The sequence below is a fragment of the Vulpes lagopus genome, chromosome 14 (genome assembly GCF_018345385.1).
Source record: "Vulpes lagopus strain Blue_001 chromosome 14, ASM1834538v1, whole genome shotgun sequence".
NCBI lineage: Eukaryota > Metazoa > Chordata > Mammalia > Carnivora > Canidae > Vulpes > Vulpes lagopus.
The window spans coordinates 14,737,147-14,747,554 of NC_054837.1; the positions used below are offsets into that span (position 1 = coordinate 14,737,147).

A 10,408-nucleotide genomic window follows, 5' to 3' on the forward strand; every position below is an offset into this window, starting at 1 on the left:
CTATTTTTCTTGTTCTGTTTGTCTCAAAAGAAAACCGTTACTAACAACTGACGAAAAGGTGAAGTTCAGCCCTGCCACAGGGGTCTCACTGGAATACTCTTTCGTCCACATTTTATTTTTGCTGCAAAAGGGTGGAATGAACACAGACTGCGGACAAGAATGCAGACACTGCCCACGTTAATCATCTGCTAGTGATAGTTTAGGTTTTATTTGGGGAACATTTCAGTGGTTTTGAAGAAGCCAAATGGTTTTGTGGGTCTGGCCCTGGACTGAGTGTTTGGAATGTGAGTTCCAGTCTCTCTTGTTCTTAATAGTGCAGTTTGGGGAACATCCTTTATATCATCTTATGACATCCTATATATCCACATTTTGGTCTCAAATTAACTTCCTGAAATAGAAAACTCCTTCCTGCTTGCCTTTGAGGTATTTTACAATTTAAATTTTAAAAAAATATTTTATTTATTTATTCATAAAAGACACAGGTAGAGAGAGAGAGAGGCAGAGACACAGGCAGAGGGAGAAGCAGACTCCATGCAGGGAGCCTGACATGGGACTCCATCCCAGGACCCTGGGATCAGGACCCGGGCTGAAGGCGGCGCTAAACCGCTGAGCCACCTGGGCTGCCCACAATTTAAATTTTTGAATAGTTGTAGATATCTCAAGGAAGGGTGTTTATAAATACACATTGCTACCTGTGGCACATAATGAGCTCCTTTTCCGTATTATTGCTAATTGATGACTTAAAAAAAATTTTTTTTTTAAGATTTTATTTATTCATGAGAGACACACAGAGAGAGAGAGAGGGAGAGGCAGAGACACAGGCAGAGGGAGAAGCAGACTCCATGCAGGGAGCCTGACATGGGACTCCATCCCAGGTCTCCAGGATCAGGCCCCGAGCCAAAGGTGGTGCCAAACCGCTGTGCCACCCGGGCTGCCCCCCTTTTTAAAAGTTTTTGGGCGGCCCTGGTGGCGCAGCAGTTTAGTGCCACCTGCAGCCCGGGGTGTGATCCTGGAGACCCAGGATCCCGGGGTGTGATCCTGGAGACCCAGGATCGAGTCCTGAGTTGGGCTCCCTGCATGGAGCCTGCTTCTCCCTCTGCCTGTGTCTCTGCCTCTCTCTCTCTCTCTCTCTCTCTCTGTCTGTATGAATAAATCTTAAAAAAAATTTTTTTTAAAGAAAGATTTATTTATTTATTAGAGAGGGCATGTATGCACATGTGCATGCAGAAAACACACACACACACACACACATACACACACGGAGGAGCAGCTAGATGGACAAGCAGACTCCATGCAGGGAGCCGGCCGGGGGACTCAATTCCAGGTCCCCATGATCATGCCCTGGGCCGAAGGCAGGTGCTAAACCTCAGAGCCACCTGGCTGCCCGACTTGTTTTAAATACAGGTCTAAATAAGCTTGTGGGGAGTTCTGTTTGGCTGTACTGAAGACCTGCCATACAGGGTGTTGCCATGTGGTTCTGTTTCATTGTGCATTCATTCTTTCAGAGGACAGTTAATGAGCTCTGTCAATGAGTAGATACCGGGGACACAAAGAAGAGTAAGAGGAGTCCTTCCCTTGGGCAGTTGACTGTCTGGGTGGGGGCCAACCCTGACCATAGTCACAGTAGGACGGTGGGACATGTGTGGCAATAGGGGTAGGTGCAGAGTATGGGGGGGATCCTCAGAATGAGATAGGGCCACAATCCACTGGGCTTCAGGTACTCGCAGTTCATACAGTATGAAGAACTTCTAAAGGCTGAGTGATCTGGGGATGACATGAATGCATAGTTTGCTAGAGCTGCTGTAACAAAATAGCACAGACTGAGTGGCTTAAACAACAGAAATTTATTTCCTCACAGTTCTGGAGGCTAGAAATCCCAATTTCAAGGTGTCAGCACATTGGGTTTCTCCTGAGGCCTCTCTACTTGCCTTGCAGATGGCTGCCTTCTCTCTGTCCTTACATGGTCTTTTCTCTTTGCTCACATCCCTGGTGTGTCTCTTTCTCTTCTTATGAGGACATCCGTCCTATTGGATCAGAATCCCACCCTAATACAGCCTCATTTTAACTTTATTGCCTCCCTAAAGGCCCAGTCTCCAAATAGTCACTGGTGGTTACTATTTCAACATTTGAATTTAGGGGGCAGAGGTGGACACGGTTTAGTCACAATGGGGGACAGCATTTTCTTTCTTTCTTTCTTTTTATTTATTTATTTATTTATTTATTTATTTATTTATTTATGATAGTCACAGAGAGAAAGAGAGGCAGAGACATAGGCAGAGGGAGAAGCAGGCTCCATGCACCGGGAGCCTGATGTGGGATTCGATCCTGGGTCTCCAGGATCGCGCCCTGGGCCAAAGGCAGGCGCCAAACCGCTGCGCCACCCAGGGATCCCGGGGACAGCATTTTCAATGTTGATTGAGTCCCTCTATATGGAGGTCCCTGTGCCTTTTACAGTGCCCTGGCACCTAAGGCTGCTCAGGAAGTATTTGTTCACTGAGTGAATGAGAAAGGAGGGTGAGGTTGATGGGCAGGAAGGCAAGGAGGGCATTCCCAGTGAAGGCTGTGAGCAGGAATAGAAGGAAATAGGGGAAGGAATTTTGAGAGTGGCATTGTGTAGGAAGCGAGATCCTAAGGGAGATTGTGGATCAGAACCAGATGAACGTGGTGCTCTCAGAATGGGCAGTGGGGTGCTATCCTGAGTGCTGCAGTAAACAGGGTGATAGAAGCAGGGGATTCAGCTATTAGATATAGAACAGGTGAGTCAATCCTCGAGCACCGCAGTTTTTCTGTACGTGTCAAACTGCTACATATTGGAGGTCTTCCCTCCTGTGTCCTCTGCCCTCACCCACTGTAGTGCTCTTAGCTAAGTGGGAAGAGTGGGAAGGGGTTGGGCGGCAAGGTACACGGGGTTTTGGAATCAGCTAGCTGTGGATCTGTATTGTGCACATGCTACTTGTGAGTAACTAAACTGGTCTTCCAGCTGGCCCCACCCTAGTCATGGATATTTCACCTTTCTGAAGATGGTAGAACTGCACCAGGTTACTTTTCAGGATTCCCAGATGCAAACCCTTGAACCCTGCAAAAGTAACATTCATGGAAGTGGGAATTACCCTTAATAGACATCTGGGTAGGAGTTCTCTGTGTGCACTTGCAGCCTGCCCCTCCCCTTCCTCTAGTGGTCAAAGCACCTGTAATGCTATGATCTGTTCATTTGTCTTCCTTTCTCATTAGCTCTGGGATATTGTGGGCTTCTAGTCCTTCTGGTGACTTGTGTAGTATTTGCTGGGGTGCTGGGTTGCTTTGTTAGGATGGTCCCAGTATATGGTCTTATTGTTGACATGGGGAGGGGGCACCTCCTGGAAATATTGGGGGAGCTTCATGGAGTCTGCTCATAGGGTGCTGAGCCAGTCCCAGCCTCTGGCTTCCTGATTGCCCTCTGAGAGGACCTGGGATGCTGGTTCTGAATGTCTTTTGACTACTAACGTCTGTGGTTCTCTCTGACCCACTGAGAGTACTGAGGAATGGGGTTTGATTCAGCCAGTGTTGACTAAGTATTGACTGCTGATTAGACTCCTCTGGGAAGGCAGAGGTGAGGAGCACGTGCCCATTTTCTCCTGGAGCCTAAGCAAGAGCATGCCTTTTGGTGGACAGACTGGGTGTCTTTACCCACTTTCCTTTCCAGGGGCACCCTAGCTCTTTCTTTCTAGGACCTTTCTTTCTGTCACACACAGCCTACTTAGGTTTTTTTTTCATTTCTTCACAGGATGAGGACATGAAGAGAAAATTTCAGAATTTACTTTCTGAAGAAAAGAAGTCGACAGCTCTACTCCAGGTTCCAGCCCAGGTATTCCAGATGATGGTCATTAAACATAGGCTCAGTTTTAAAGACTGAATGAGCAAGGGTGATGAGCTTGAGAGGACTCTTTAGTAGCAATTGCTTAATGTATATAGATATTTTTTGGAATAATGTAGTAGATATTTTATTTCAGCTCGATCTGCTTTAGCACCCTTAGAAGATTTAATTAGTAAGGAAGAGTATGTTTAATGCATTAAAAAAGCACAGCCAGAGATTGTCATTCAGAAGGTTTCCTGTAAGGCAAAACTGGAAGACTCTATTAGAAGTTCAAATTTAAACTTGCTGGAAATGGGGGGATTCCTGGGTGGCTCAGTGGTTTGGCGCGTGCCTTTGGCTCGGGGCTGATCCTGGAGTCCTGGGATCAAGTCCCACATTGGGCTCCCTGCATGGAGCCTGCTTTCTCCCTCTGCCTGTGTCTCTGCCTCTCTCTTTCTCTCCGTGTCTCTCATGAATAAATAAATAAAATCTTAAAAAAAAAAAAACTTGTTGGAAATGTACAAATCTGGGCAAGTGGTTGATTATTGATCATAATTTTATCCCTCTAAAGTTCTTTGTTAGTATATGTTAATCTGTTTATTCCTATTCTGTCTTCTTTTGGTGAATAATATTCCCCTTCCTACTGTCCCCTTGAAATTTTATGAATGGGAAAACAAAGACACAAAAAAGATTGTCTTCCTACAAAACAGCAATATTTGGGGCTCCCAGCAAGAGGTAATTGTAGTCCCTTTAAATTTCATAATTTAGGAGAAGATGACAGAGAGGAGAGAGGGTGGTTATGCTGCTTACTTTGAGTATACATCAAGTGGTTGGATGCCACAGGGGAAAGAAATGTCCATTCGATAAGCATGTCTGAGTCTGGGGAGGTGGGGTGAGGGCTCAGATGTCAAGGAAGGCAACTCATAATTCTTGGTATTAGAAGTTTCACATGAAATGCTCCAAATTTGTAGGAAGCATAGTGGAATTTTTAATAATTTTAAAGCCAGGGCAGCCCTGGTGGCTCAGCGGTTTAGTGCCACCTTTGGCCCAGGGCATGATCCTGGAGACCCACATCGAGCTCCCTGCGTGGAGCCTGGTTCTCCCTCTGCCTGTGTCTCTGCCTATCTCTCTGTGTCTCTCATGAATAAATAAATAAAATCTTTAAAAAAAAATAATTTTAAAGCCAGTGGTTTTCTTTGAACACTTCTCCCTTTTTATTTCCAGCCTTCCACAAGTCGAAAGCGGCTTCTTGAAGGGGAAGCAGAGGATGCTGACACCACAAAGCGTCTGGCTGTGTGTGCTGCTGTGTCGTGAACACTGGTTGAACATGAAAGACTCCAACCTTCTTGAATCCTGCTGCCATTTTCTTTAAATCTGTTTTTTGTAGTTTTAATTTTAATTATGCGAACAGTGGTTTTTTCCCAATCATCAATACATAATTCCAAACCTAGTGGAACCTGAACCTTGTGCTTCTGCTTGATAAGGAGCTCCTTACTTGCATGGCTTTTTTGTGTATTTGCAGTTTTGTGCTTTCTGTCTGGTGCTTTACGTTGGCTGGAACCCTGGTCTCAGCCTGCACAAGCTGCATACAAATTTGAAAGGTCCTTTAGCAAGTTGCTGGGAAAGGTGCACAGCAAGGTTGGGGTGGATTTTGTAGAGCCTGACTGATTGCCAAAGTTCTCATGAGATAGGAGGTACTTTGGTACCGTATCCCAGGAACCAGTTTTAAATTCTCATTCTCACCCACATAAAGATACAGGTCCATCATCACTGGAACTATGGGACCAGAAAAGTTGTAAAATTAGAATATTTCCTGATTTTAGGAAGGATACGTGGCACATTGACTCTATTTTGTAACACCCAGCAGAGTCCTATAACCAAACACTTAAATATGTTTGCAGCAAATATTCACAATAAAACAGAAAAGACAATTAGTGCCGCATGTCAATTCAGGTCAGTTTTTTTTCTGTCAAAGGAGTTAGGGGATGACTCTCAGATTTCAAAGCTGTTTGGATTTTAGAAATACAGATAAGGCATGTGGGCATTTCATGTTGAGCCAACAATGACCAAGAAGGCCCTGTATAAAGTCCTTCCCTTGGCTGGTCTTGTCCAGTCCTCACAGTGATGTTATGGTATAAGTCCTCTGACTGCCCAAATGTCATAGGTGAGAAATCCAGGATGAAAGAGCAAGGTGACTTGTCCAGTGTCACAGAGCAAATGTCAGAGGTGGGACCCAACCCAGGTCTTTCTAATATTCCTCATCTTCTCGGACTCATATACAGTCAGACTCAGGAATGTTGAAATGGGCTCAACATGAAATGCCCACATGCCTTATCTGCATTTCTAAAATCCAAACAGCTTTGAAATCTGAGAGTCATCCCATAACTCCTTTGACAGAAAACAACTGACCTGAATTGACTCACACTGACAAAATTCACAAGAGACTGATATCTAAATCCCAAATGCCAGTGTGTTCAATTACTACAAGAGGGTACAGCTCCATGATCTGTGGAAGTTGGGATAACGTGGTGGCAAGGAACAAAAGCTCATTCATTCATGATAAAGGGGATTTGTTTCAAGGTTATAGATGTCTGGACCTGGGATCCATGAGGTGCCCATGCATTTGTAATGCTCGGTTCCTCTTGTCTCTTTGACACACTGATTTTGCTTCCCATGTATCTTTGACTTGTTGATAGTAGGCCACGTTATAGCTCACTGGTCATATCATGAGTTGAATGCCAATGCCTTGGTTCTGCTGCCACTGATGAGCCAACCAGGGCATCGGGGCACACAGCTGTTGCTGTGGGCAGTTAGTGGTGGTTGACAATTTCCATTAGAAGGGTGAGCAAGCATTCTGAGGCTTGCCTGGCCTGGTGTTTGTGTGTGTGTATGGGTGGGAGGGTTGGGGGGTAGCTGGGGATTTAAGTGGTTTGCATATTTAAAAGAAGGAGACTGAGATTGCCAAGTTAGATGGGTTTTTAGCTCATTTGAATATGTACTGTGAAGGCTGTGGTTTCTTAGGGCATTTTTCCCCTCTTGGGGCAGAGTCAGCCAGCCCTTCTCTGTTTCCAGAGCACTTTTTATTTGCTCCCTCTGATTATAACTACCATAGTAGATAGAATAATGGGTCCCAAAGATGATCTCATCCCAATCCCCATCATGTATGAATATGTTCCTTTACGTGGCAAAGGAGATTTTGCAGATGTGATTGAGTTAAGGATCCTGAGATGGGAAGATTATCCTTCTTTTCTGGGTGGGTCCAACATCATCACACTGTTTCTTTTGAGAGGGACAACAAAGGAGTCAGAAGAGAATGGAGTGAGCTGCTTTGAAGAGGGAGGAAGGGGCCATAAGCCAAGGGATACAGGTGGCCACTAGAAGCTGAAAAAAGGCAAGGACATGGATTCTCCCCTCAGAGCCTCTCCTGGAGGGACCAGTCCTTTACATCTTGACTTTCACTAGTGGAAATGATTTCAGGCTTTTGAACTACAAAACTATAAGAGAATAAATTTGTGTTGTTTTAAACCACCCAATTTGTGGTAATTTTTTATAGAGGCCATAGGAAACTACTCTATTCCTCAATAAAGAGATGTCAACTGCTTATTTATTTATTTTAAAGATTTTATTTATTTGAGAGAGAGGGAGAAACAACAAGAGTGGGGGTGGGAGGGTGGCTAGGGGCAGAGGGACAGGGAGAGGCTGATGTGGGGCTCCATCCCAGGACCCTGGGATCATGACCTGAGCTAAAGGCAGATGCTTAACTGACTGGGCCACCCAGATGCCCCTCAGCTGCTTATTTGGGGCCACCCAGCATCGACTTCTTCTGACGTCACTCCAATTTTCTTTTGAGGCAATTCTTTTTCCTTATCCCATGGGGGAAAAGGGGAGATGGTAAAGCTAAATGTCTGCCTGGTCTCCTACCTAGAGGTGGGCCCAAGACTTTGAAACATGAGCAAATGGAGCCTGGATGGCAACACTAGTGGTAGAAACAATATAGTGTCAGTATGAGCTCTTTGTACTTCCTGACTTTGGCTTTGAAATTACTGAGCTTTTGTGTCCTCATCTACAAGGTAGGTGCAATAAGAGTTATGTCTCATGGTGTTTGTGAGGATTGAATGGGGGAAGGCCATTTAAAGTGTCTACATGTAGGGATCCCTGGGTGGCGCAGGGGTTTGGCGCCTGCCTTTGGCCCAGGGCACGATCCTGGAGACCCGGGATCAAATCCCACGTCGGGCTCCCGGTGCATGGAGCCTGCTTCTCCCTCTGCCTATGTCTCTGCCTCTCTCTCTCTCTCTGTGTGTGACTATCATAAATAAATTAAAAATAAATAAATAAAGTGTCTACATGTAATAAGGGATCTGTCATTGGTGGCTTCCATCATTAAAGGTGGGAGGACCACATAAGTAGCTAGAGGGGAGCCATAGAAAATCCTTAAGCCGGGAAGTAGTACAGTCTGTTCAGGTTTTGGGGGCAGAGGCACACACAAGATGGGCAGATAATTGAGATGCCTTTGACCTAACATTTGGGAAATGTCAGGACTGGGTGGATAGTGACAGCAGAGGTGGAGGGGCAATTTCCAGTGGCTGAAGTAACTAACTGCCACTCCCTTCTGCAGAACAGGCATGTTGTTCCGCCTGCTGCATGCCTAGATAATGGTGGAGTGGACACCTTTTATTTGTGCCTGTCCTCATCTGATGCCTCTTGTGACAACTGTATCGCTATTTTCCTGGGGGAGGTGTCCCTCCTCTCACTCCCCTGACCCCATCCCCTTCCTAGGGGGGCTCAGTATAGCCAGGTTTGGCCACTCTTGCTGTGATCAGCTCAGGTAGGGACTTCAAATAAGTGCAATGAGTCAACCCTGAGACTGGCTGCAATTATTGGCAAATAGCTCTGGCTTTCCTGATCATATATGAACTAGGTGCTGCCCAGGACACTGGAGAGAGGCAAGCAGAGCTGAACGAAATTCAAGATTTAAGTCCTTGTTTGAACACCTCGATCCAGCTATGCCTGAAGTGAGCTACCACCCAGAGACTTCAATTTGCTTCCCTTTTTTGCTCCAGGTTGAATTATTGTCACTACTGCCTGGAAAAGCTCAAACTAATAAATTCAACCATATACAAACTCCAAAAGGAGACCCTTGGAGACTCTCTTTTTCTATTAGGGAAGAGCATTTGATGCTATTGTCTTTCTGCCAACTTTAGGGTTTTCAGAGAGGTTTGGGGCAGAGAATGGAAAGTGAAGATGTGGGAAGTAACAGTCCCTCCAGCCCCAAGGTTGAGGGAACCCCTCCCAGCTAATTATACCACAGAGTTTGGGAGCAGAGCCCCTTTCATTAAACTTTTAGGAGTCTTGGAAGGCTAGGGCCAGAATTCTATCAGCGAAGCCTGGAAAGCTTGGTGCTCCCAAGGCCTTGTGCTCTGGGAGGGACATGCATCATCTGAAAGCTCACCTCAACCCTGTGAAGTATTGCCATGCTCTCCGTTTGCTGATTTAGAAATCAAAACCGAGGCTCTCTGCTTCCATCAAGTGACTTGTTAAAGTTTTCCCAGTTTGCAAGAGGTGGAGGCTAAGACTTGAACTGAGATTTCCCCTTCTCGAGGATCCCTGGGTGGCTCAGCGGTTGGGCGTCTGCCTTCGTGATCCTGGGGTCCAGGGATCGAGTCCCATGTCGCGCTCCCTGCCTGGAGCCTGCCTCTCTCTCTCTCTCTCATGAATAAATAAATAGAACCTTGGTTTTAACCAGTACGCAAAACTACGTAGGACCGGTCACCCGACTACCACCTAGTACTAGGAGCTGTGCTGACACCATCCGGATTGCTTCATTGGGTCCTTCCAGGGTGCCTTAGTTGACCTTAATCATGCAAAGGAGATGTGGGACTCGAACTCAGTTTCTCCAGGGAGCCTGGCCCAGGGACAGGGACACGGGCATTCACTGTGCCACTTACTTTCGCGCACGTGCTTGCACACTTCCAGGACGGGGATCTCATCACCTTAGCCGCGCTCTTCCCCGGCGCCTCTTGGGGGGTAAGTCCCTCGCCGCAAGCCGGGCGTGACCCGCCAAGCGCATGGGTGCAGCGCGGGGAAGGTGCCCAGAGCCCCGCGCGGGGGTCGTCCGCAGCGAGGCAGGCGGCGGCGCCGAGTCCAGAACGGCCCGCGCTCCAGTCAGGCCGGACGGGGGCGGAGGGGGTGGGCGCGATGCCGGGAACAGCGGCCGGCTCCGGAGGGCGCGAGGCGGGGCAGGCGGGGCGCGCGGGGAAGGGGCGCGGCGAGTGCGCGCGTGCGCGGTGGGGGGCCCCCGCGGAGGCGCGCGCGGAGCCGGCGCGTCGAGTGCGCGCGTGCGCGGTTGCGGGGGGGCGGCGCGGGCTGCCGCGGCGGCGCGCGGGACGGCGGGAACATGGCGCGCGGCTCCGGCGCGCGCGCCTAGCTGGCGGGACCGTTAGCTCGAGGCGGACGCGGCCCGGGCCCCGCGGGGATGGAGCAGTCGCCGCCGCCGGCGCCTGAGCCAACACCGGGGCCGACCCCGGCACGGAGCCGTAGGCGGCGGGAGCCAGAGTCGCCGCCGGCGCCGGCGCCGGT

The 10,408-nt window shown here is 48.0% G+C and overlaps 2 protein-coding genes across 6 annotated transcripts in view; both read left to right on the plus strand.

Annotated features, from left to right (window-relative positions):
* CHEK2 (checkpoint kinase 2) overlaps positions 1-7,360 on the plus strand; it is a 50,361-nt gene extending 43,001 nt beyond the window's left edge. For all 4 annotated transcript variants that reach the window (XM_041728795.1, XM_041728794.1, XM_041728796.1 and 1 more), the window contains 2 exons: positions 3,764-3,844; positions 5,057-7,360. In XM_041728795.1, the coding sequence (XP_041584729.1) occupies positions 3,764-3,844; positions 5,057-5,146 (171 nt within the window). In that variant the 3' untranslated portion in view covers positions 5,147-7,360. The remainder of the gene's footprint in view (positions 1-3,763; positions 3,845-5,056) is intronic.
* A 2,849-nt stretch (positions 7,361-10,209) lies between these two features.
* The window catches only part of TTC28 (tetratricopeptide repeat domain 28), a 616,175-nt gene continuing 615,976 nt past the window's right edge, over positions 10,210-10,408 (plus strand). For both annotated transcript variants that reach the window (XM_041728768.1, XM_041728769.1), the window contains exon 1: positions 10,210-10,406. In XM_041728768.1, the coding sequence (XP_041584702.1) occupies positions 10,305-10,406 (102 nt within the window). In that variant the 5' untranslated portion in view covers positions 10,210-10,304. The remainder of the gene's footprint in view (positions 10,407-10,408) is intronic.